This window comes from Babylonia areolata, chromosome 6, assembly GCF_041734735.1.
Source record: "Babylonia areolata isolate BAREFJ2019XMU chromosome 6, ASM4173473v1, whole genome shotgun sequence".
Taxonomy (NCBI): domain Eukaryota; kingdom Metazoa; phylum Mollusca; class Gastropoda; order Neogastropoda; family Buccinidae; genus Babylonia; species Babylonia areolata.
In genome coordinates this window covers 47,579,868-47,604,798 of record NC_134881.1, presented here as the reverse complement: position 1 = coordinate 47,604,798, position 24,931 = coordinate 47,579,868, and the positions used below count along the sequence as shown (strand labels likewise).

At 42.8% G+C, this 24,931-nt stretch overlaps 1 protein-coding gene across 8 annotated transcripts in view; it reads left to right on the top strand.

The window, feature by feature from the left end:
- Positions 1–24,931, top strand: part of LOC143283100 (protein king tubby-like) — a 109,033-nt gene that overhangs the window by 3,622 nt on the left and 80,480 nt on the right. For 3 of the 8 annotated variants that reach the window (XM_076589190.1, XM_076589189.1, XM_076589188.1), the window contains one exon: positions 1,848–2,048. The exons of 3 other annotated variants lie outside the window; for them this stretch is intronic. Coding sequence is in view for 2 of the 5 variants with exons in the window: in XM_076589184.1 (XP_076445299.1) it covers positions 24,663–24,712 (50 nt within the window). In the remaining 3 variants the exon portion in view is untranslated. Of the gene's footprint in view, positions 1–1,847; positions 2,049–24,062; positions 24,713–24,931 lie in introns of those variants that run through there. 2 more of the 8 variants (XM_076589184.1, XM_076589187.1) reach the window with 2 other exon arrangements.

The following is a 24,931-nucleotide window of genomic DNA, read 5'->3' as shown; positions in this document are numbered from 1 at the left end:
CACACACACACACACACACACACACACACACACACACACACACACACACACACACACACACACACACACACACACACACACACACACACACACACACACAAACAACAACAACAACAGCAACAACAACAACAACAACCACCACATACACACACACACACACACACACACACACACACACACACACACACACACACACACACACACAGGAGACATTTTGGACGAGTTTCACAGTCTGATCTCGCCCCCACCTCATGCTGGTCCCCTTACCCTATACCTCCTTACCCTATACCTGCTCCCATTACACAAAGGGGCACGTCAGATATATTTTCTTTGCACTGTTGTTTTGGCTAACTTGTTCGTTGTTGTTTCTTACTCTGAGTGGGATTTGTATACATGTAAACATATTATTAATACATTTTATGTATTCTGTCAAAAATCATCTACTTTGTAAATTGTTATTTCTTATGCAGATACACATATGACAAATGAAAAATAGCAACACTTTGAGTATATATTAAATAAAGGTCTGATCATGTGATCTGGTTGCAGATTTTGCCAAAGTACAAAAGACCTTTGAATGATTTAGAATTAATTACCACAAATACAGGTAAACATCTTGTGTTCTTTTTGCAAAAATGACTTCAACACTTCTTTAATGCCTGGCTTTGCAGCTAGTTTTTTTTTTTTATTCCACTTTTGACACATTAAAAAAATGGACTTATAGTCCATGTATTTATGACTCAAATGAAAAACATGTGCAAGAACTGAAGAAGTGGGTGGGGAGATTGATGGAGAGAGAGAACCAGCACACATGACTGACTGAAATGTCAAGTTGAAGTTAGCATAGCCTATTGATTTTTCTCCTTTTCTGTAAGTTGTGAATATTTCATCATTTTTCATCAGCAGAACTAAATGAAACGTGAATAATTTTTCCATGACATCTGTCATGCAAGATTCCATAGCTCATGTGGTTTGTGAACACACACACACACACACACACACACACACGTGCGTACACGCACACACAAAAATCATGTGTCTGCAATAAAAAAAATAATAATTGAAAAAGAAATAGAAAGATCAAGGCACAGATGTTTACACATGGAAGTTTATGGACTAAAATATTGATGTAATACTGCCCATGGGTTAATGGATATGTACAGGGTGCATGTCTGTGTGATTTATATATACTTCAGTTGTGTGTATCACTACATGTGAGTACAAATATATATTTCATACAACATGATACTGGAGGAAAACAAGTGTAGGTAAACAACTAAACTCTTCTGTTATTTGGTGAGAGAGAGAGATAGAGAAAATTTGACACAGTGTGTGTATATGTCTTATACAAATAAGCAGAAGGGTATATGAACACACATGCTCAGACATGCCCTTCTGCACATGCAGACTTACATTCTCACTTGCACGCCTGGCAAGCATCATTCTGAGGAGTGCAGCGGTGTGTGTTTGATCTGGAGCACTTGCGTTATCAGCTAATGGTTTGCTGATCAATACCACCTCTGCAGCATACGTTGATCTCTTGCGTGCCAGCAGTCTCAAGCCTGCAATCGCTCGCTGACAAGCTGGTAGAGCAGATAGATTGTCATGCAAAGCATAATGGTATTTCCCCAGGGCCAATCCATACTGTCACCTGCCTACTTTTGGATGACGGTCGCACTAGCAGAGAGACTGGGGGTTCGTTCTTACATCTGAACATGGTGAACACCTGACACATTTGACTTGAAATGTGATCTCCTGCAGATTTTTTTTGGGGGGATAGATTCCTGATTTTTTTAAAAGGTGGGTATATAAAAAGTTTTTCTTTCTTTCTTTCTTCATTGTCACAGGACAGCGTGAGGTTGAGTTACCAGCAACTGAGCTAGCCACAGAAATAGCGACTTGTTGACAGTTGGATCAGACATTGTAGGCAGGTGACTTGGGATTCAAAGAGAGGAAAATTGGTCTGGGTGTGGCATGGATGCTGAACCGGCTGCTGCCAAATTGTGAATTTGTTGGCCTCGGCAGGTTGTCTTCCACTGGCTTGTTAGGTGAGGCTTGTGTGTGTGTGTGTGTGTGTGTGTGTGTGTGTGTGTGTGTTTATTTGTGGGTATGTTTTGTGTGTGTGTGTGTGTGTGTGTGTGTTTTATGTTCTGTGTTGTGTACATTTTTTTTTTTTGTGTGTGTGTGTTCTGTTTTCTGTGGTGTGTGTGTGTGTGTGTGTGTGTTTGTAGGGGAAAGGGGATGGTGGGGAGAGGGACATGTATGTTTATGGTTGTGTGTATATGCTCGTGTGCATGTGGTTTGATGTGCATGTATGTCCAGGTGTGTGTTTTAACTTTTTGTCATGTTGTGTTGTCCCTTTTGAAGTACTTGTGCATTATCTTCTCATATATTGTGAGCTCTTTCGTTCAAAAGAATCTGTTGGACAGATCTATCTTGTTAGTCTGTGTACATGTGGGAGTACTATGTACTGCAATGCACACAAAAAAATCCTTTAAACAAAAAAGAGTGTGGTAGCTAGAATGGAACTTGATACACCTGGTACAGTTTTTTTCCCTGCAGAATTTGTGCTTAATTTCTGATGTTGTTAATTCATTGATGGTTATAATCTTATTGGTTTTTGCTTTAAAGGTTTAGTGAAGGACATGCGTATGAAAGTGCAGGACTAAACTTACCATGCAACAGGAATGTCTGATGGAAAATGTCCAGCCACCCTGCACATGAGTTTGCCCGACAGACACCGTCAGTCTTGCTCTGACCATCTTAACCATAGTAACATGAACTGAATTAAAATGGCTGCGACAGGCATAACAAGAAACAGCAGCACAGCTGAAATGAGATGCAGTTTTTTGATTTAAATGATGCAGATAGCTGTCTTTTGTGCATTGTAATATCTTTGTGAACCATGCTTTTTTTTTTTGCTTTTTTTTGTGGTAACGTAGGGTGGTTGGCATTACAAAAGCTGAAAAGCTGACACAGGACATCAACACTTTCTGTGTGTGAGCAGATATTGAGTGGTTGCTGATGATGATATTTTCCGTGCCTTGGATAGGGAAAATATTGACTAGAACTGTGTAGGAGTTGGCTGGCAGCTTGTGTGTGGCTTTTGAGCTGGCCTGGCAACATGTCACCAGCAGATACTGATTGCGCACATTGTCTCTTCACACCCATGGCAGACTGTGGCTTTCCGGCAATATAACTGTGTGAAGAGGAATGTACACAAAACTCAAGCTTGCTATTATTGATTGATGTGTCTGGAACCCAGACAAAATGAAGCTGTTTCACAAAAGAAAAAAATACAGAATGAGTGCTGCAGTTTCTTTGTTGCAGGGAATGCGTGCAAAAACTCTATTTGCTGTTCACCGCTGTTTTTGAAAACAAGCTTTGGAGAATGTGCTGGCTTTATTTGAAGAACAGATAGAATTATTGAATGTGGTTTGAGCCGGTTAAAGAAAACAGATGCATCAGTTAGACTGGATGAGGAATAAGAAAATAAAATTAACATGTGACAACTCACAAAGAAAACTGTTACATGTGCAAATGAAAATTTTAATTTTAATTTTGCTTTTGAGTCATAGTCAACCATACAGAGTAGTATCAGGGTTGCATGATACACTAGTCATTTCTGCTAAAATTGCTGTAGAAATTATTGTGCATTAAAATGTAACCTTGGGCTCATGAGCCTTATATGCACACAAAATGACAGATAGACACACACAGACATACACAGACACACAGAGACACACACAGAGTGACACACACACACTGTTGTTTTGTCATTGCTGGATTGGAAAAGTGTTCTTTGCAAAGCCTTCACTATTTTAAAGTAAACTTAGATGACTATATATATATATATATATATATATATATATATATATATATATATATATATGTATGGGTGTGTGTGTGTGTGTGTGTGTGTGTGTGTGTGTGTGTGTGTGTGATATTATATATATCAAAAATAAATAAAACAAAATCTGAATTTTCGCTGCCACCCGGCAGCTTGGTCACAGACTACACATAAAACGGTGAAGTAATGTAATTTTTTATGTCATCTTTCTGACCTTACATGACGTCTTCTATTATGTAAATAATTATATCATGTTCTAAATATTCCTTCAGTTGTCTATGTACATATCTCTCTCTCTCTCTCTCTCTCTCTCTCTCTCTCTCTCTCTGTATCTCAGTGATCGTGTGTAACCACCACTATGACAAACCAGACTGGTAACTCCACAAATTAGAGTTCACAATGAAAACCCATGGATGTCACTTCTCAAGTTCAGTTCAACAAAAACTGCCCCAATGTTACATATCCAGAACAATTCTCTTCTTTTCAGCTCCTCCATTTTGTTGACCTGCTCCAAGGCTGTTACCTGTAAAAAGCTGAGGTTGTCGTCAGAAGGGTGAGGGGTGGAAGAAATATGGGCAGCGACCGAACACTTGGCGCCTTTCCTCAGTTTGCAGTCACTTTTGTGGCTTACCCATCTCTTCTTAAGATCATAGGAGTATCCCACATATTGTGCCTCTGGGTGAAGTCTGCAGGTCAATAGGTAGACCAAGTTTGGCGAGGTGCAGGAGAGGTGTTGGTTGATCTGCCAGCGTCTTCCATCCCAAGGAGAAATGACATGGTCTGTGAAGTGGCCATGACTGCAGGTGTCACAGCGAGGTGCCTTACATTTGAAGAAGCCTCGGATGTTGTCAGGGCCATGAACCACAAACTGCCTGGGGACAGTGGGTTTGTACATACTGCCCAGGTTTCTGCAGCGTTTGTCTGCTGCAATTATCAGGGTTTTTTTCCAGCATAGAGAAAATGGGTGTTACATCTGATGATTTCTGATTTGGAGGGGAATCATGGATCATATGTAGTGACCCAAGCCAGTTTCTTTGGTTTCTTTTTTCTGGTGGCAGTCAGCAGTTCTCTCCTGTCTCTTCTGGCACCTTTCACCAGATCAGATTTTGTCTTGTCAAAATTCCAACCTGCCAAGGCAAAGTAGAGGCATACTCATCAATTCTACGTTCAAGCAGGTCGTCTTCACTGCATATCATGTGCAGTCTTTTCCCCACTCCTGTAATGAGGCCATTGAACACTGGAGGAGGATGACAACCAGTTGGTGGAAGTAAGCATGAGAACTCTTGCTGTACACATCAGTCACTATCTTTCCCTCAAGCATAGACAAGCCAATGTCAAGGTAAGATGACGTTTTTCCACATGATGCCGTCCACTGAATGTTTGGTGGGTTGAGAGACAGTATGTGATTTTCAAAGACTCTCACATGAGCAGGATCTAACAGGATAGTGATTCCATCATCCCTATACCTGCTCCAGTCCAAATGCCTGAAGTCATCCTGCTCCTCTATGGGATGAGGGATGAGAGAAGTGGTACAGGACAAGTGTTAACCAGCTTAGCATCAAGTTGCCCCATGAATACGTCCACATAATCACATGAATGTGTTGGTCCCATTGCCGTTCCATGGTTTGGTGTAGCAAATGTGGTAGACCCATTGTGCGATGTGCACTGACAGGCGTTGTAATCCAGTAAAATTTGCAGAGTCTCCATTATGCATTGAATTCAATGGATTGGAGTACTTCTCTAACGTCTGGCAAGTAGCAGGTATTCCAATTTTGTTGTTGACATTTTTATATATATTGACTAGAATATCTTATGTTCATGGTTAAAGATGCAATACAGAAGCTGAGTGTTGTCCAGAATGTTGATTAAAAACATAAACAGTCTGAAACAGAGAGAGAGAGAGAGAGAGAGAGAGAGCATGCATTTAAAGCAGTTTATATCAGAGAAGACAGGGGAGGTGAAAAAAAATTATTAGCATGTGATAAGTCATCAACCCCTATTCATCACTGATACATAAAATTTAAGAAGTTGGCACCAAACCAAAGAAGAAAATATTAAATGTTCTATCCTGAAGAGCATCTCCTTAGGGATTATTCAGAACATTGAAACCAACTTTTTTTTTTCTTTTTTTTTTCTTTTTTTTGTTTTGCTATTGCTATTATGTTTTTAAAAAAATGAAAGAAAGAAAAGGGATCATGGATCATGCAAAAAAGAGACCAGTTCCTTTCTTCAACGATCCTTTTCATTCAGAGTTTGTTTATTCCCATTAACTCTTTTGAGTCATAGAGAAACAAGGAAACATGACAATAACAGGATGACGGCCACAGAGGAAGAGCGAAGATGATTTACAAAGAAGAAACAAAAGGGGGGATAATACAAATGGGGGAAAATAAAATGAAATAAAAGGCCAAATGTAATCATCAGTCTGGTGCAATGCAATAGGAATAGACAAATGCACAGATCACAACTTAGATTTACAATACGGCTCTGTATCTGACTAGTTGAGCCTGAACTGGGAACTGGGGGGTTAGTTGGAGCATAGCAATACAATGACATGGTGTAACAAAATGAAATACACAATAATTTGCATGTTATTTTAGCACCCATTTCCCAGTGATACTGGGATTGGTTTGATATATACAGGAGAGAAAAACACATATAAAAAAAATATGATCATGCAATTACAAATGGATACGGGATGCAGTGTCAAGATTAACACAAGCCATTGTTCTAATTCCTATTCAACAAGTACAGTTAAGGCATAAGTGGCAAAGAATCCGGACTGAAACTGGCTCCCAACGAAACATGTTAAAACCTTCTTTAATGAATTTAGCAAAATTTAGTAACTTTTTCTTACTACTAATAGACATTAATGTTGCATATTTGTGGAAGTTGGGACATGTTCTGTAATACTTAGGTAAATACTGATTGCAGAGATTTTGAATTGGAAGACATTCCATGACAAAGTGGTATTCGTCTCCCAATTGATTCATGTCACAAAGATGACACAATCTTGCTTCTTGTGATATATTCATGTGTCTCCCTTTTTCAATTGGTAGTTTGTGATTACTTGTTCTGAGTTTCAACATTGGGATGCTATAGCACAATGGCAAAATGTCTAGATAATCTTCAAAAGCTATCTGGCTTTTAAATAAACTGTAGTTATTGGCTTTTGTAGAGTTACGACAAGTTTTTACCCATTTTTGTGTATAACTATCTTTAAGTCCTTGGGTCAGATTGTTTATCAGCCATGCGCTTGATACAGACTGTGGATAGTACCACACACAAAAAACAGCCCATTTTCATCTAGAATCTGTTTGATTTTAAGCAACCAGTCATTTTTGTTTATTTGTAAATTAAAACATTCAGTTAATGTGTTCAGCATGCGAGAGGAGAATGTTTTACTAGTGAATGTGTCAATGGACAATTTGTACCAGAATTTGATCATTCGGCAGTATACATGCACAAACCGGGGGAAACGTCCCGTTTCATCATAGATGAAACAGTTTGGAGTGCTTTTCTTAAGCCGGAGTATGTATTTACAGTATTCGGCAATGTCAACGCAGTTATTATCCCAAAACTTCACAACCATAAGTTAATATTGGCATGACCAGTGAATTGAATAAGTCTAACTGGCAGGAAATAAGGAGCTGAAGTTGTCTGCTTTTTCTTAACAGTGCCATCATTGCCCGTCTGGCCTGATCTTTTAATTGTTTCACACCTATGTTAAACTTACCATTCAAACTGAAAGTCAGTCCTAGGTATTTAAAGCAAGTAACATGTTCTAGAGTATTTCCATAAGTGTGAACGGGTACTGGTAAGTTTCGTACCGCAGAATACCATTATTTTTGTTTTGGAGCAATTCACACTTATTTTCCAATCATTACAATATGCTTCTAGTTCGTTTAGCACCTTCTGAAGCTTAGCTTCTGAGTCAGCAAATATTACTGTATCATCAGCATACAGAATTAGCAATAGTTTGAGGTATTCAGATACTCTTTCATCATGGCTCAGTCCCATATCGACAGGGGAGCAACCATTCCTGATAAGGTGGGTTTCCACGTCATTCACATACAAAGCAAACAAAAAGGGGGATAGGTTTTCACCTTGGTGAACACCTTGGTAAACTGCAAAAGACTCAGAAACGGTACCATTTGAGGAAACACATGAAACATTTCCTTTATACATGTTCCTGACAATATTGAGGAAATTGCCATTGATTCCAGAGCGAATGAGTTTCATCCATAAGCCTGTATGCCATACTTTGTCGAACGCTCTCTCATAATCTATGAAAGCACAGAACAATTTTTCCTTCCTGCTTCTCATTATGTCATTCAAACATTTCATTACAAAGATGTGATCAGTTGTGGAGTGGTTAGGTCTAAAGCCAGCCTGGTTTTCGGAAAGAATATCTAAGGTATCAGAAAAGGTGCATAGTCTTTCGTTGAGTGCAGCAGTAAAGAATTTAGCACTGCATGAGAGTAATGTGATGCCCCTGTAATTATTCGGGTCGTTTTTGTCTCCTTTATTTTTGTAAATGGGGACAATGGTACCAGTTAGCCAGTCATCTGGTAAGGTGCCAGTTTCAAATATTCTGTTGAGTAAATTACACCAAAACTGTTTTAATTTATCAAAGGTATGATAAATGGCTTGGAAAAGGAGTTTGGAAAAGGGGAGGCAATTCATGGTCAGTGGAGTGTGCACAAAAGCGCTGTGCAAGAAAGACGTGAATGCTGTTAGCTTCCCTGATAGTGGAAAAGCCAGTGATTCGAGGTCTTTCATGGAATCTGTTAGTTTTGCTAATGGGTTGATGTGGTGATTGGGAGGGGGTGGTGGTTGGGATGGAGGCTTTGGGGGGGGCGAGGGGGGAGGTGGACATGAGAGGGTGGAGGGGGGGGGGGGGGGGAGGGGGGGGGGGAAAGGAAAAGAAGGCAGGAAGTAGAACTACAATGGCATTGATGCATGCAGATAAATAAAAGATGTCACATGAGAGAGGATGTCTTTCTTGGATGATTACTGCCCACAAACACGTGGTTGAAGGCATGTTGGCACTCTCACAGTCTCTCTCAGTCTCATTGACTAGCACGCGCACACACTCGATCTCCGCTCTGTTTCGCTTGCTCTCACTCATATGATGATTAATGCTCTTTTCCCTTCATGTAACTGCTTCAGTTCAGTAAAATCTGTCTCTGGCCATGACACTTTGTGGCAAGGTGATCAAGCGCATTCTTTATAGATATTTTCTTAAGCGGTTTATTTATTGCTTTGTTTTTAGATTTGTATCTACCCATATTTTGTTACATGAGAAGCTTATGTCAACAATGAGCACTCTGTTTTTAGGCATCCAGTCTTTGTTTCTTTCGATAGTTTGGGAGTGGACTGTTCACAAGTTTTGCTATGACACATGTTACATTTGGCGTTACTGGTTGTGATCAAGTTTAACACCATATGGCATCCTGATACCATTTAAGCATCGATTACATTTGCTAGTTTATTTTTAATGTAAGAGAGAGAGCGGGGGGGGGTGGGGGATTTTGATTTTCAAATTTGTTGTAAAGAAATGATTCTTCACAGCCAGTAAATGCGGAATGACGTCATTGTGCGCTGTCCAGGTAATCAGCGTCAATGTGGAATTATTCAACAGCAGTGGACGAAACGTTTTGAAAGGGTTGTAATGCACTGCCAGGGGACGTTAGAAGAAAAAAAAAGTGCAGCGTAGTCTGCTTATATTATACCCTTGCAGAGGAAACAGTTCGAACGACTGTTATCTTTTGTCTGTCTCTAGCATTATGTTTGTTAATGTGTCTGTCTGACATGTGTAGGTGGGTGTAGATAGCCTTAATATATATATATATATATATATTATACCCTTGCAGAGGAAACAGTTCGAACGACTGTTATCTTTTGTCTGTCTCTAGCATTATGTTTGTTAATGTGTCTGTCTGACATGTGTAGGTGGGTGTAGATAGCCTTAATATATATATATATATATATATTATACCTTGCAGAGGAAACAGTTCGAACGACTGTTATCTTTTGTCTGTCTCTAGCATTATGTTTGTTAATGTGTCTGTCTGACATGTGTAGGTGGGTGTAGATAGCCTTAAATAGGCCGTAGTGGTCGGCGAGGCTCCAAGCACCATAATTTGAGGTAGGTGTACCTACATACCTATTTCAGACGCACTCACACATGTCTGCAACATATTATTCACACATGTCTGCCTCCTGGACTGGAGGAGAGGGTGTGTTGTCTTGATTCAATTCCCGGGTTTTCCCGACAACCCAGATCAAGTAGTTAATCATTAAGTAAGTGGAACCAACAGGTTCGCAGCAACAGCCGAGGGTGATACGTTTACTGATCGATACGCTTGGAGATAATGCTGTATCCTCAGCAATTGTTTTTGATAAAGTTTGGGGCCGCCAGGGGGTTGGGGGGAGGTGGCGTGGTGGAGGAGGGAGAGGTGGGGACTGATATATGTAAATGCCATGACCAGTGCTTTCCCTTTGCCCCTCCTCCCCATCTCCCCGGGACTTCCCTGTCTCCACCAGTCGTTGTGCACGTGCGGTGTCTCCCTGCTTGTAGTGTGCCTGACAGGTCTGTCTGTCACATAGCCACGCGAGCGCGCACTCACACATTTCCGTCTCCCTTTCTCTCTCCGTCTCTGTCTCTCTGTCTGTCTCTACCTGTCTGTCTGTCTCTTTCTAGTACTGGATGTAAACAGGCACACCAGAGCTAATCTATTATCCTCAGAAAGAATTTCGTCTGGTATTGTATTGTCTTGTCTTCTGTCTCTCTCTCTCTGCCCACTCTCCCGCCCTCCCCCTCTCTGTCTCTGTATGTCTCTCTCTATAGCTCTCTCTCTGGGTCTGGATGTAAACAAGCTTACCGGTGCTTATCTATTATCATCAGAATTAAAGAATTTCGCCTGGTATTGAATTGTCTTGTCTTCTCTCTCTCTCTCTCTCTCTCTCTCTCTCTCTCTCTCTCTCTCTCTCTCTCTCTCTCTCTGTGCCACCTCTCTCTCTGCCACCTCTCTCTCTGTCTCTGTCTGTCTGTCTGTCTCTCTCATTGTCGAATTAACAAGTTTACAAAATCGATAGATTTATTTCCTGTCATAAAAAAGAAGTACAAAATTGGTGACCAACACTGCTTTGCACTTAGGCCTTGCGAGCGTGCACGAATGCGGATTTGATTGTGACGGAGCAAGGGAGAGTTAAAAAAAAACAAAAACAAAACAGACATGTATGCTTGGAGAGAGCTTTCAGGTAAAAAAAAAAAAAAAATTACGTGTGTGGTTCATGGGGGGAACGGACAGAAGAAGAAGATTAAGCAACAGTTAAACAACAACAACTAGTGTAACGAATACGCAGAACATATAAATGGGTGCATGTAACTGCAAGGACATAGTAACAGTTGCGTGTGTGACGAGCCCATATTATTATGAAGGATGTCGTGCATATATTTATTTGCCGTCCGTACTGCAGAAAGGAGGAAACATTTTGTGTTTTGTCAAGGCGTTTTGAAGGAAGTATGTCATGCTTTCTTTTTTCCCTCTTTTTAAACATGTATGTATGATATATATATATATATATACATGATATATATATATATATATATATATTTTTTTTTTTTTTTAACCGTAAGTCACAGTAAATAGTGGTAAACGTCGTAAACGCTTTTCTCATGCACCCTGTACAACGGAGAGTTGAGGGCGGTCGGGGAGTGGAGTCGGATGTAGCGATACGTGGATCACTTTCCAATTTCTTAGATTGCAAACGAAAAGAGACTACGAGAAAATAATGAACAACAGCAACGTTGATAGTAGTAGTAGTAGTATTAGTGGAGGCCTCAGTGATGTTAAAGATAATCATCATTCTTCTTCGTTCATGGGCTGCAACTCGTATGTACACGAGTGGGCTTTTTTTTCGTGTATGACCGTTTTTTTACCCCGCCATGTGGGGCAGCCATAGTCCGTTTTCGGGGGTAAAAATATCATCATCGCAATGATGATGATGATGATGATTACGAGAAGATGAAAAATATGATGACGGTGAAAGTAATCGCCTGGGCTCAGGAAGTGAGAGTGAGTGGAGGGTCGGATCGGGGGTTGGGGCTTGGGGAAGGGGGCGGGGGGTTAAGGGGTGAAACTAATCACGCCCAAAAGTGAGCGCAGTGGGGGGGGGGGGGGAGGGGGGGGGGCAGAGTGTCCGCTTTCAAACCATACCGTGGACGTGACATAACTGACAAACTGACCGTAATCTAAATATATATGCACAGAACTAATTATTGGATACGTTCCCAGACCAACGTGGGTTTTTTCCCCCTCCCACCGTGATAAGGGGTAGCATATTTGGCACACACACAAAAATTTGTGTGTGTGTTTTGCCGTTTTTTAGAGCGGTGAAGGCTGCATGAGTGTTATAAACAAACAAAATATAAACTTGCTTGTCGAATACACACATTCATGATCTCTCTCTCTCTCTCTCTCTCTCTCGCCCGCCCCCCACCACCCCCATCCTCGCCCCGCCCCCAGTTGGTCTGTTCTGTCTCTCAGCGCTATCACTGCCAGCTCCCCGACTCTCTGTCTGTCTCTTTCATGCACGCACTTTGTGAGGTACTTTGTGAGGGCGTGCAAGCTTTTGAATGAAGCAATTCATCTGAATTCTTGGCACATATGCCGTCAGGGATATAAATATGAAATGACGCATGTCAAATCAAACAAAAACTGACCGAGCTCGCCAAAGTCAGAAAGCTTATCTCTGGGATTGCCCGTCCCACCTCACCATATCGACCTCTCCATCCACCCACCCCAGGCCGTTCCACACTCCCCATTCAGCCTCATCTTGGTGGCGATGGCTGCCAGTCATGCCGAGATGGTGCTGTGTGTGTGTGTGTGTGTGCGCGCGCGCTTTTAGCATAACACTCGTTATGTCACCGTGACAGGCTTATCGGCGCTGCAATAAGCGTTCTCCATTCATTTTCTATCGCTTTGACGTGTGCGTGACAAACTGTGACGTGCCGTTTGGATAGAAGTCGTGTCCTTCTCACCCCCAACCCCTCTCCCACCCCCACATGGTGGGCCAAAGACCCTGTATAATAAGTATTGATAAAAAGTCTTTGGTGCGACCCAGCCCGTGGTTATTACGCGTCTTGTTTTCTGATGCCTTGTGACAATGTTGATAGTGATGATGATCATTACATAATGGGGAGGGGGGGAAGAGAGAGAGAGAGAGAGGAAAACAAACAACCAAACAAAAAACCCCGAAAAATCAAATGTTAAATCTGTGGAAAACCTCCCAGTCTCTCTCTCTCTCCATCCACTCTCTCTGTCTGTCTTTCTGTCTCTCTGTGACTCCGCGCGTGCGTGCGTGCTTGCGTGTGTGTGTATGTATTCAGTGTATGTATGTATGTGAACACAGAAGTCGAGTCAACCATGTAATAACTTGAACTTACAGACAAAGCGATTTGAACTGATTTTATGTGAAAATGTGTCTCAAAGGATTCTTATCCGTAATAACTCGTCACCTTCTGCCACAAGCATAATGTGGTGCGACATTCGTCAGAGTACGTGGATATTAAAGCTTGACACCGTGAAAACCCCGTGTGTGAAGCCATTCTGTTCAGTTTACTCATACCCTCTCTCTGTGACAAACCTTTCAGTTCAGCCACATGACTCACAAACTCATTTGGATTGGAAGGAGACCCGCATCTTAACATATTTTTGTGGGTCTGCATTCCACCCCCAGGGTGTTACGATGTTTACATGTAACCCAATGAACTGTATAGGAACGTGTAAGTTTGTCATTGTGTTTGCTGTTTTTGTTGAAAGAGTGTCTGATGTCTCTGAGACGTACCGCAACCTACCCACATCTGACTGCGTGCTGATGTTCGTCAGTGCTTCTATTTTTCAGTTCGTGACGTCATCAAGGAGCTTGCACGAAGTCTGTGTTGCCCGTCGGCTTACGCTGTTTCTCATTATTGTTGACGAGGTAGAGAGAGAGAGGGGGAGGGGGAGGGAGGGGAGAGAGAGAGAAAGAGTGATTGGTGTTGACTGCGTTTCATCTTTGAACGATAACACCAGCGGTACATACTCAAATCCCCGATAATCGGCGTGATGTTTCATTTCATCAGTGTATCCATCTTTAATTAAAGCTGTCTTTTTGTACCTCTGTGCTGTGCTATTTTGACAGTCCTAAGATGAAAAGCCGTCCTCAAATACATGGAGGGTTATATTATTCCATATACTTATTGAAGGTACTAAAGATTGGCTGTCAAGAATCATCAGGGACTGACACAGTTATTTATGTCAGACGTTGAGCTTGAAAACAATTCTTCGGATTATTTCATCACTTTAAGCACGCGAGTATCCAGAATCCTACACCCCATCCTCCACCTGCCCCCTCTCTCTTTCTCATATTTTGTCTTTTATTCTTTGTCTCGAGATCTACAGGTCTGTTTCTCTCTCTCTCTCTCTCTCTCTCTCTCTCTCTCTCTCTCTCTCTCTCTCTCTCTCTCTTAAATTGTAGTCTGTGGATGATCTGAACAGAACACGCGCAAAACCCCTATCTGCCTGGATATTGATGAAAGAAAGATAGAAGATAGAAGACTCAAAGAAAAAAGACAGAAAACGCTCAAATTTCTGAACACCTGTCTCCTTCAACGCTGTAGTTCACAATGGACGCAGCGCATAAAGAGCATCGAGGAAGAAGAAAGAGCCACACAGACAATGACTGATTAAGGAAATAGAGACTGTGGTGGATGGCAGGGGAAGGATATATATATATATATATATATATATATATATTCATTAATGATTGATTGATTGATTGATTCATATTTTTAAAAATTATAGTCAGTCTTATCCGACTATGACCACTAGAACAGCAAAGGGGGCACCTGGTAGTCTGACTGTCTGGGCCGGAGAATTTGATTACAATGGAGAGTGTGCTCAAGTTACACTACCACTCTTTCGGCCAAGGGTTTTTAGGACAGTCAGCGTTGGGATGAATATAAGGCCTGTGAAATGTCGGTAGGGTAGGTAGGCCTAATTGCGAACGATCCAGTCGAAGCGACCAGCTCAACATGTGTATTGTACAGATAACAGGTTGTAGATCGTCAAATGCAGCTCTTGGGTTTTTGAAGGCTTTCTCCGACTGATTGCGCCAGGAAAAAATCGTCTGTTTCTTTTTTTCAACACTTTTATTATTATTATTATTATTGTTGTTGTTATTTTAATCGGTTTGAATTACAGGAGCGCATGATGGTAAATGCGAAGGGGCAAGTTGAACTGCGAACGATCGGTTTGGGTACATATGGACAATTTAAACAGAAGAAGGTCTTTAGCTCATCAGACATAATATAATTATTATTGAAACATCGCACCAAACTGTTGTTGGTTTTGATCACACACACACACACACACACACACACACACCACACATCACACATAAACACACCCTTTTGAGAACGCTCAGTAACTGTGCAGCATTGTTCGCAAATAGACATGTCAAAATATCCTATGGCCTGATCGCAAACGACACTTTTGGAAATTCCTGTCAAAACTGACGTTCTGATCTGTCACCGATATGCTTTCTTAAATTCTCCCAGCACTGGAACTGCACAATTCATTTAACATATCTTATCAAATCACCTATTTTAAACCATGCCAAAGTTAATGAACTACTTCTTGCTTCCCATGATTTTAGGATTTTGAAAGCACGTTTGCAAACTTGGTCGGCAGTGATGCATGAAGAGAAGAAAACGCGGAAATAGACGGAAATAGCTGATGTTTGACTGGGTTTTGGAAAGGGATATTCATTAAGGTATCAGAACGAGGTCGAAGCAGACGTTGAATTGTGAAATGTGTGTGGTGAGAACGCTTTGAAGTGGGGCGGAACATGAACCGTTAACAGTTACACCCTGTTCGCAATTAGGCATACGTACCCCATTGATAAAGCACGTCCATTCTGCTGCCCCTTCCAGGGGGGGTGGTTGTTCTGCTCTTCTCTCCACTGGATCGTTCTGCTGTTTGTTTTGGAAGTTTTTTGTTTTGAGCACGTCACGGTGTTTCCACACACGTTCGATAGACAGGACAACAAGAAATCAGATGTGAAGTCCTGTCTTGGGCCGATGAATACATTATGTTCTTCGGATTCGAAGATGACCATGGCTTCAAAAATCAGATGAAAGATCGGTGGCTGTGGGTCCGGAGGAGACTAATGAGGCCAATCCGGGCCCTGAATACATGCATGTCTTGTGATGGATGTCTTCACTGTCAAATATCAACAACGTTACAAAATTATTATTTCAAAACGAAACGGAGCAACTGATGTTTGGAATCAACTGCGCCCCCTCACTCTCGGTCTCTCTTTTCTGTCTGTCTGTCTCTGTCTGTCTGTCTCTCCCTCACTCACTTTCACTCTTTCTTTCTCCTCCCCTATTTCTCTTCGTGTTGAAGATGGTTAGCTTCTTTCTCCCTCTCTCTATCGTTCTGTCTCTATCTCCTCCTCCTCGCCCCTCCCCCTCCCCTTCCGACCCCCCTCCCCCTTTCTCTGTCTCTGCAAGTCTAAATCTGGATGCTTAGGGCAAATACGTTTTCTGTGTTTCAAAGATTCAGACTGAAAAGAAAATAGCCAGAGAGAGAGAGAGAGCGAGCACCGAGTTTTAATGATTTCTAGGACGAAAGAGGAAAGGGGAAAGCTGAAAATGTCAGCATATCAAATACTACGTGTCAGAGGAATTATAGGGACGCAGAGAACTACCTCGGGTCATCAGAACCAAGCGTGGAGGGGAAGAAAGTCCTCACCTTTGGCTGACACACGCTCAGCACACAGCTGAGCTGCAACAGGGATCGTTTCTGACCGGCTCTAAAGCGGAGGATTGATTGATTGATTGATAGGGATATTTATATAGTGCCTATCCTCGATCGGAGACCAAGCTCTAAGCGCTTTGCAAACACGGGGTCATTTACACAACAGGCTGTCTACCTGGGTAGAACCGACTGACGGCTGCTGCCATTGGACGCTCATCATTCGTTTCCTTTGTCATTCAATCAGATTGAAGGCACGCACACATACACAAACACGTAACATTTATCATTTTACGTGTATGACCGTTTTGTTTATTTACCCCGCCATGTAGGCAGCCATACTCAGGAATGTGCATGCTGGGTATGTTCTTGTTTCCATTACCCACCGAACGCTGACATGGATTGCAGGATCTTTAACGTGCATATTTGATCTCTTGCGTGCGAAAAGACACGAAGGAGGACAGTCCACGCAGTGAACACCATTCGCGAACGCCCGCAGTGGCGCGGTTGTTAGCACCGAGCATTCCCACTCGCACACATTAAGAGGGTGGGTGGGTGTGGAGGGGGTAAACGTCATTTGAAATTAAAAAGAAGAAAGGTATAAATCGATTAATATATTCATCAAAGAAACATAAATGACAGGTTTCCAGCCCTGGCTTTTCTGTTTTGCCGATGAATATATATATATATATATATATATATATGTGTGTGTGTGTGTGTGTGTGTGTGTGTGTACGATATATGTACCGATGTTTTTTTTTCTTCTTTTTACTGAAGTATTTTTCACCTCAATCCACTGCCCTCCTTACCCTCCCCCCCACACCCCAACCCCCATCCTCCTACATCCACCCTGCTTTTTACTTCCCCGTCTCCCCCAGTCCCCCCCCCCCCTATCCTCTTTCTCTCTCCACCCCCACATCCACCCCACCACCTTTCTGTGCCTGGCACTGTGGACGTGATCGTCCAGCCAGAACGCAGAGGCATTTTCTCGACGGAATCAAAACATTGACGACATCGTGCCTCGTCGTGCTGGTTGATTCCCTGTTCTGAGTGGGTCTCTCTCTGTGTGTCATGTCTTTCTCTGTCTGAACAGCTTCTCTTCTTTGTGCCCCCCCCCCCCCCCCCCACTCCTACCCCCTAATGTCACAGAGTTCAGGGAGAAGAAAAAGACAGAAAAGTGGGGAGGGAGGGGTTGTGGGACTTGGAAGTGGTAGGGGTGAAGATGAAAGTGTACAAGCATGTATATCGTCGCCAGTTGCCACCCGCCCCACCCAATGCCCCCCGCACCCCCCTTTTTTCCCCAGTCAATATAACAGTTACCCACCCCAACATTTCTCGATTTGCAGGGGTTTCGCCGTTATGAAGGTTACAGCCACGGTCATATAAAATGGATATAAAAGTCCATGGTTTCTGGATATATATTAAAGTCCGTGGTTTCAGCTCTTTTAGTGAGTGAGCCTCATGGGTCTGGCAGTTGAATTTATCGACCTCCTAGCTTGCACCCTTAATATCTTGAGGTCACGTTGTTCGATGGTTTGGTGAAGGATTCCTTGTTCGAGGGAGTGGTGTCCTTAAAGCCTTTGGGGAGGCGTTTTACATTTAATATAAGGGTTATTGGTGAGAGTTATGGTTTATGATTGGAAGGCGGTGGTCGGGAGAGGTGAGGGGTGTGTGGTGTGGTGGGGAGTGTTGGGGAGGGTATCTGTCTGCTTGTGTGTATGTGTGTGTGTGTGTGTGGGGGGGGGGGGGGCTGTCTTGCGCACGCAGTCCACACAGACACATAATTATCTTTGTATAAAGTCACGCAATGTGAATTGACGTTAAATTGAAGTATACACACAGGTAAGCATACCGAACGCGCGCGCACACAAACGCTCGTACATATTTATTGCATATCACACACACACACACACACACACACACACACACACACACACACACACACATATAAATATGTACTATCTGTATATGTGTGTGTTCATACACACACACACACACACACACACACACATATATATATATATATATATATATATATATATATATATATATATATGTATATACAACACATGTGTGTGTAAAAAATTTTTAATGGGGGGTGGTGAGTGGAGAGATAGGTATTTTACAAGGATCGGGGAACAGTTAGGTGGAAGGCTGCATCAAGAGCCATTCAAAGCAAAAACAAAAAAGCCGTATTGAAATCCATTCATTTGTCTTTACCGTTCCGTAGTTCATTGCACGTCTCGTGTTCCTCTAAATTAACAACAGCAGCAACATAACAGCAACAACAGCGGCAGCAACAACAGTAACATCAACAACAAGGCTCAGGAATTCAAACTCGTTTGGGATTTGTGTGTGTGTGTGTGTGTGTGTGTGTGTGTGCGCGCGCGCGCGCGTGAACGCGAGGTTGGGAGAATTCATATGAATCGAAGTGCTAAATGCAGGCTTTTATGTTCTGTACAGGATAAAAAGGTAGCAGATAGGTTGTCTTTTTTAATAGCCAATGTGTGGTATCAGTGCCTGGTGTCGTTCACCTCTTAACATTAAAATAAAAAAAATCTTTTTTTTTTCTTCGTGTTTTAGAACTGACGAATTGGATCACCTGAGCACTTGAGCGCACAAGCGAGTTTCGATAAGCTTTTCGTTCTGTGGTCGTGTCGAAGGTTAGGGTTTGATAACCTGTTGTGTTGACAGGTTCATCATGTACGTTTCGTTTTGAAATATACAAAATACAGAAATGTGTCAGTTGTGCGGCCTTGTGTGTGTGTGTGTGTGTGTGTGTGTGTGTGTGAGAGAGAGAGAGAGAGAGAGTGTGTGTGTGTTTCTCTCGTGTATGCACTTCATACGGACACACTCGTTCATCTTTCTTGAAAGTCACACTCGTTCATTCACACATCCACCCACACCACATCCCCGACAGTTATCTTTCTCAAAAGTCACATGAATATACGTTAAATTGGAATACACACATACATAATCACGCACGCACGCGCACACTCACACATGCACACAAACACAGGCACGCCCACCCCCCTCAACACACACACAATGGGGATGTGAGCGGAGAGATATACTGGCGTGATTTTACAGGAAATAGCAGGAAGGCAGAGAGTTGTGTCGAGCGTCATTCCACCTCCACACCATCCACCCCCTCCCCAAAAAACCCCCGTCTAACTGAAATGCAACACGAAGTATTTATTTATTTATTTCACTGTTGTTGTTTTACGTTTCCATCTCAGTGTTGCACATATCTTGTTCCTCTTGACAACAGCGCCAACAAAACAGCAGCAACAACAACAAGGCATCAGGAACTAGATATCGTTTCGGATTTGTTTCTGCGCGCGCGCGCGTGTGTGTGTAGTTGTGTCAGTGTGTGTTGGCTGAGAGAGAGAGAGAGAGAGAGAGGTGTTACTGAGGAGAATTCACATCAAGCGAAGTGCTGAATGCTGGCATAGACCGATTCAGCACAGTACAAAAGAGATAGTCGATAGGTGTTCGCTTCAGCAGCCAGTGTGTGGTATCGGTCCGTGCTGTCGTTTCCTCTCACCTTTTTTTTTTTTTTTTCATTTTTATTATTATTTTTTCTTAACTGTTACAGATTGGGTCACTTAGATCACCTGAGTGGTTGAGAATGCAAGCGAGCGAGTTTTGATAAACGTTTCGTTCCGTCGTCATGCCAAAGGTTAGGACTTGATAACCTGTTGGTTTGGCAGGATTATTGTGTGTGTTTTGTTTTGAGAAATGTAACAGTTGAGCGTCTTTGTTGTTGTCGTGTTCTTTTACCACAACATAACTATTTTCCTACAACGTTTCTTCTTTCCTCTTCTTCCAGAGCATATCATTTTCCTCTCACTGGTAATATTCCACATTTGAATTTTTTGTTTTTAAGAAAAAAAGAAAAAAAAAGAAAAATCTTTTTGGTGGTCAGTTCATTCAAGTTTATAATTTCATTCTCACATACAACGCACGTGCTCACCCACACAAGCAAGACACATAATCTTTTCGGCCTGAAATGTTTTCATATGAATTTTCATTTCAGTCTTCAGAATTAAGATTTCAATGTATAAAAAAAAAAAAAGAAAAAAAAAGTTTAGATCCGTCGGATTTTCAGTTTCAACCATTTAAATGTCAGTCTTATTAGACGTTTGCATGAATTGGAAGGAATAATTGGATGCCTGGCCTTAAAATTTGAAATAGCCTCCCACCCTCTACCCACCCACAAATCTTGATAATAATAATAATGATAATAATAGTAATTATGATACTGCAAATGATAATAATAAGTGTTATTACTTTTATTATTGTTGTTGCTGCTGTTGATGCTGCTGCTGCTGTTGATGTCGTTCTTGCTATGCCATCATCATCATTAGAACTGTTATTATTACTAGTAGTAGTTAGAAGTAGTATAAAAGCGGCAGTGCCAACAATATTCCGTGACGATAAGGTAAGCAGGGGGGTGTGGGTGAGCGGCCTTGCGGAGCTAACAGTGAGCTCAAAAGGCCTGAAGGGCAGAGCTGCCTGCTGACCAACACCGCCCGCCTCCCCGCCCCACCCGATAGGGACACACACACACACACGCACACACACAGACACTGCACGGCGATGCTGGAACAGTAAGCAGCTTACTTCTCATCCCATGCCAGTCTATCCGGCTGAGTGCTCGTCTGTGTCGTATGATGTTTAGAAGTAGGTGTTGAGCGGGAGGGGCGAGGGGTGGGGGTTGATGGGGGAGGGGAGCTGGGGGGGGGGGGGGTCAGATGGGGCGTGGGGGGTGTAGCAGGGCTGGTTTTTTGCCCTGGTCAGGTGATCGATCAATCTCTCCCAAGGCCGCTGTTTGCGTTTGTGTGTGTGTGTTGTGTGTGTGTGTCTTTCACGTTGATTCTCGATAAACAAGCATGCACTCACACACACACACACACATATACATACATACATACATACATACATACATACATACATACATACACGCACATATACATACATCCACACACATACATATTTGCATGTGCACATACACACAAATACTCATACACGTACACGCACGCACATACACACACACACACACACACACACATGCACAAAGCTATGTAGGTGGTGGACCGGTAAGAAGGCAGGTGACCAGGTGACCCACAGACCCAATCCCTGTGTTCACTGTTCACCTGGCCACCAGAAGGAACACCTGGCACAAGTCACAGACACAACACTGACGAAGACACAAAACATGAAAACCTCGTGGTCTGAGGGACAGAACACCTTGGACTGATTTAAGGAAAGCCGGTTCACTTCAGTCGACGTCAGAAATAAGTCTGGTGAAAAGCATTGCCAAAGTTCAGAATCAGAATTTTATTAATAAGGCTTAAGCCCCATTTTGAAGAGGTTGTGAACTTGAAATAAGTTCACCATATTTTGCAAAAAAAGAGAAAAAAGAAATACAAAGCTTATATCCTATGTACTCACTCCACACACTCATGAGGAAGTTGCAAAAACTACACACACACACACACACACACACACACACACACACACACACAAATATATATATATATATATATATATATATATATTTGTGTGTGTGTGTGTGTGTGTGTCTTCAGAATGAAAGTGAGAAAGTTTAGGTCTTAAACATCGTTGAAGGAGGGTCTTCGCTGAGCCGAGAACTAGGGTCATCACTGAGCCAGCACTCAAGCGTTGGACGTGTCTGAATCCAAGTAAAAAATTAATAAATGTCCAGACAATCAGAAAGGTTGACGTAAAGAGAGGCTTGTGACAACATATGCTATACAAGGCTTCCTCCCATTTTAGGCGGTTATTGCATTGTATTCCTTTTTGTCACAACAGATTTCTCTGTGTGAAATTCCAGCTGCTCTTCCCCGGGGAGAACGCATCATCACAGTCCAGTGCCACTCTGGTTTAGCCCCAAAGTGATGGTTTTTTCTACCAAAGTTTGCCAGAAACAGCCCATGTGTTGCCGTGGGTTCTTTTGTGTGTGCACTAAGTGCATGCTGCACACGGGATATCGATTTATTGTCTCACCCGAAAGACCAGTGGATAAGAAGAGTCGGAGGGACCATCAGTGTGCGACTTGCAGAAAACCGAGCTTTCCGTTTCTCCTTCCCCTATGACAGGTGATGGGGCCGGATGCGGAAGAGCTTGTCGTCATTTTACTGGGAGTCGCGTTCCGCTTGACAGACGTCTGTCATCTTTGACGTGTGACCGAATGTGGACATGATGTTCGGTCTGTGCGCAGAGCTGTTGTCTCTGGGTATTTGGGACAGCTGGCGTAGTTTGGCGAGTCCATTTTTATCTTCTTTCTGTCCCTGTGTCCGTGTTTCTTCTGAGTCTTGTCCTTCCGTCTTTCCTTTGTGTTTGTCTCGGTCTGTGCCTCTGTCTGTGCACTTTTGTTTCTGTCTCTGTCTCTCTCAATCTTTGTTATCCTGTGTGGTTGTGATGTGTGTGTTTGTGTATGTGTGTGTGTGTGTGTGTGTGTGTGTGTGCGTGTTTGTGTACGCATGTGTGTATGTGTATGTATATGTGTGTGTACAGTTGTTTGTGTGCGTGTATCTGTGTGTATATTATGCATATCTGCGTGCATGCATGAGTGCGCCAACGCTATCCCGTTAACTGGTGAACAAGACAGCAAGCCGTGTGTGATGGTGGCATGCGGGTCGCACCCCCTTTCCTCCCCCCCTCACACACACACACAGGGATGATTGACAGTGACGGTGTTATCAGCGAGGTGCGGGGTGTCCCATGTCTGCCGTTCGTGTCGCCGCACTGCCTGCACCTATCGCGTGGTATGGCCCCACTACACTCTGTCCGACACAACTCGGAGCCTGTATGGTTTAACCCCCACCCACTCCACCCCACTCCCAGGTGCGTGAGAGGGAGGAGTTGATAGTATGTTTGTGTGTGTGTGTGTGGATGATTGAATGATTTTGTGTCCATTTGTGTGTGTGCGCGCGCGCGCGCGTGTGTGTGTGTGTGTGTGAAACAGACCTCAGACCTCAGAAATAAAGATCTTAGTTTGGCACATCCACTCCACTGGTATGGCAAAAGATCCTACAGACCGTTTGATCCGTGAACGGCTTTCCTTCCGTTTTGTAACGTCTATTTCATGTTATGCAGTGTTGTTTTTTGTGTTTATTTGTTGTTGTTTTGTGTTTATTTTTTTCTGAGAAAAGACACATGCCGTGTGTGTGTGCGTTCACATGCATGCGTGTGATCTTCCTGCTTTTTGGCTTCTCGGTGATATCTATATCAGTCAAGTGATTCGAGGAAGTGGTTTGTGACTCAGCGAGCATTGATTGACCTGGGCTGGTTTGGGGGGCGGAGGGTTGGGGGTGAGGGGTCGTGCTGTATCAAGGAAGTATGATCGTTTACAATCGATCTGGCCGGTGTTCAAAGCCTGGGTCGGTCTCTCTCTATGTGCACCTTTCCAGCTCTCTACGGCGACGATTCACGTTTCTCGGGGAGGGGCTTAATCGGTTGCTTGTGGGGGGATTGTGAAATTGTCACCAGCAGGGTGAAGCCACAGGTTATTGGAGGCTGTGGTGGTAGTGGCGGCGGTGGTGGATTCACAGTGGACGTGCGGTGTAGTGTGTGATCGATAATGCCAAGTCTTTAAAGACGCGAACGAACAGTACTGCTGTTATTGCTTTTGGAGGAAGGTGAACGTGTGAGAAGTGTTTTGCTTGTCTGCTGTGCAACATCACAGCTGACCCAGAGGAGAGGATTTTCCGGATTTCATATTTAATCGCTGCTGCTGTTGTGTTGTTGCGGAGATCTACACGTAGCGGTGTATTTGTTTGTTTGTTTGTGTTTGTGTGTGTGTGTGTGTGTGTGTGTGTGTGTGTGTGTTGGTTTTTTTTTTCTTTCTTTATGTGGTTTGGAGTGTAGAGGTGTGGTGAAGTGGAGAGGGACGAATTGTGTGGTGCATTGCTTTTCGTCCCGTTATCTGACTTGATACACAATATCATTGTATACACGTATGATTAACTGGAGTCATGGAGCCCAGCTTTAAAATGGACAGGCCGTGGACCTATCATAACATTGGGTGAGCATTGGCCTTCTTTGTTGGTTTTTCTCTCTCTTTGTCTTTGTCTCTCTCATTCTCTCTATTTCTCATTGTCACTCTGTCTACTTCCCCCTCTCTTTTCCCCCTGTCTCTTTCTCTCTTTCGTTCTCTCTCTCTCTCTCTCTCTCTCTCTCTCTCTCACACACACACACACACACACACACACACACACACACACACACACACTCTCTATCTACA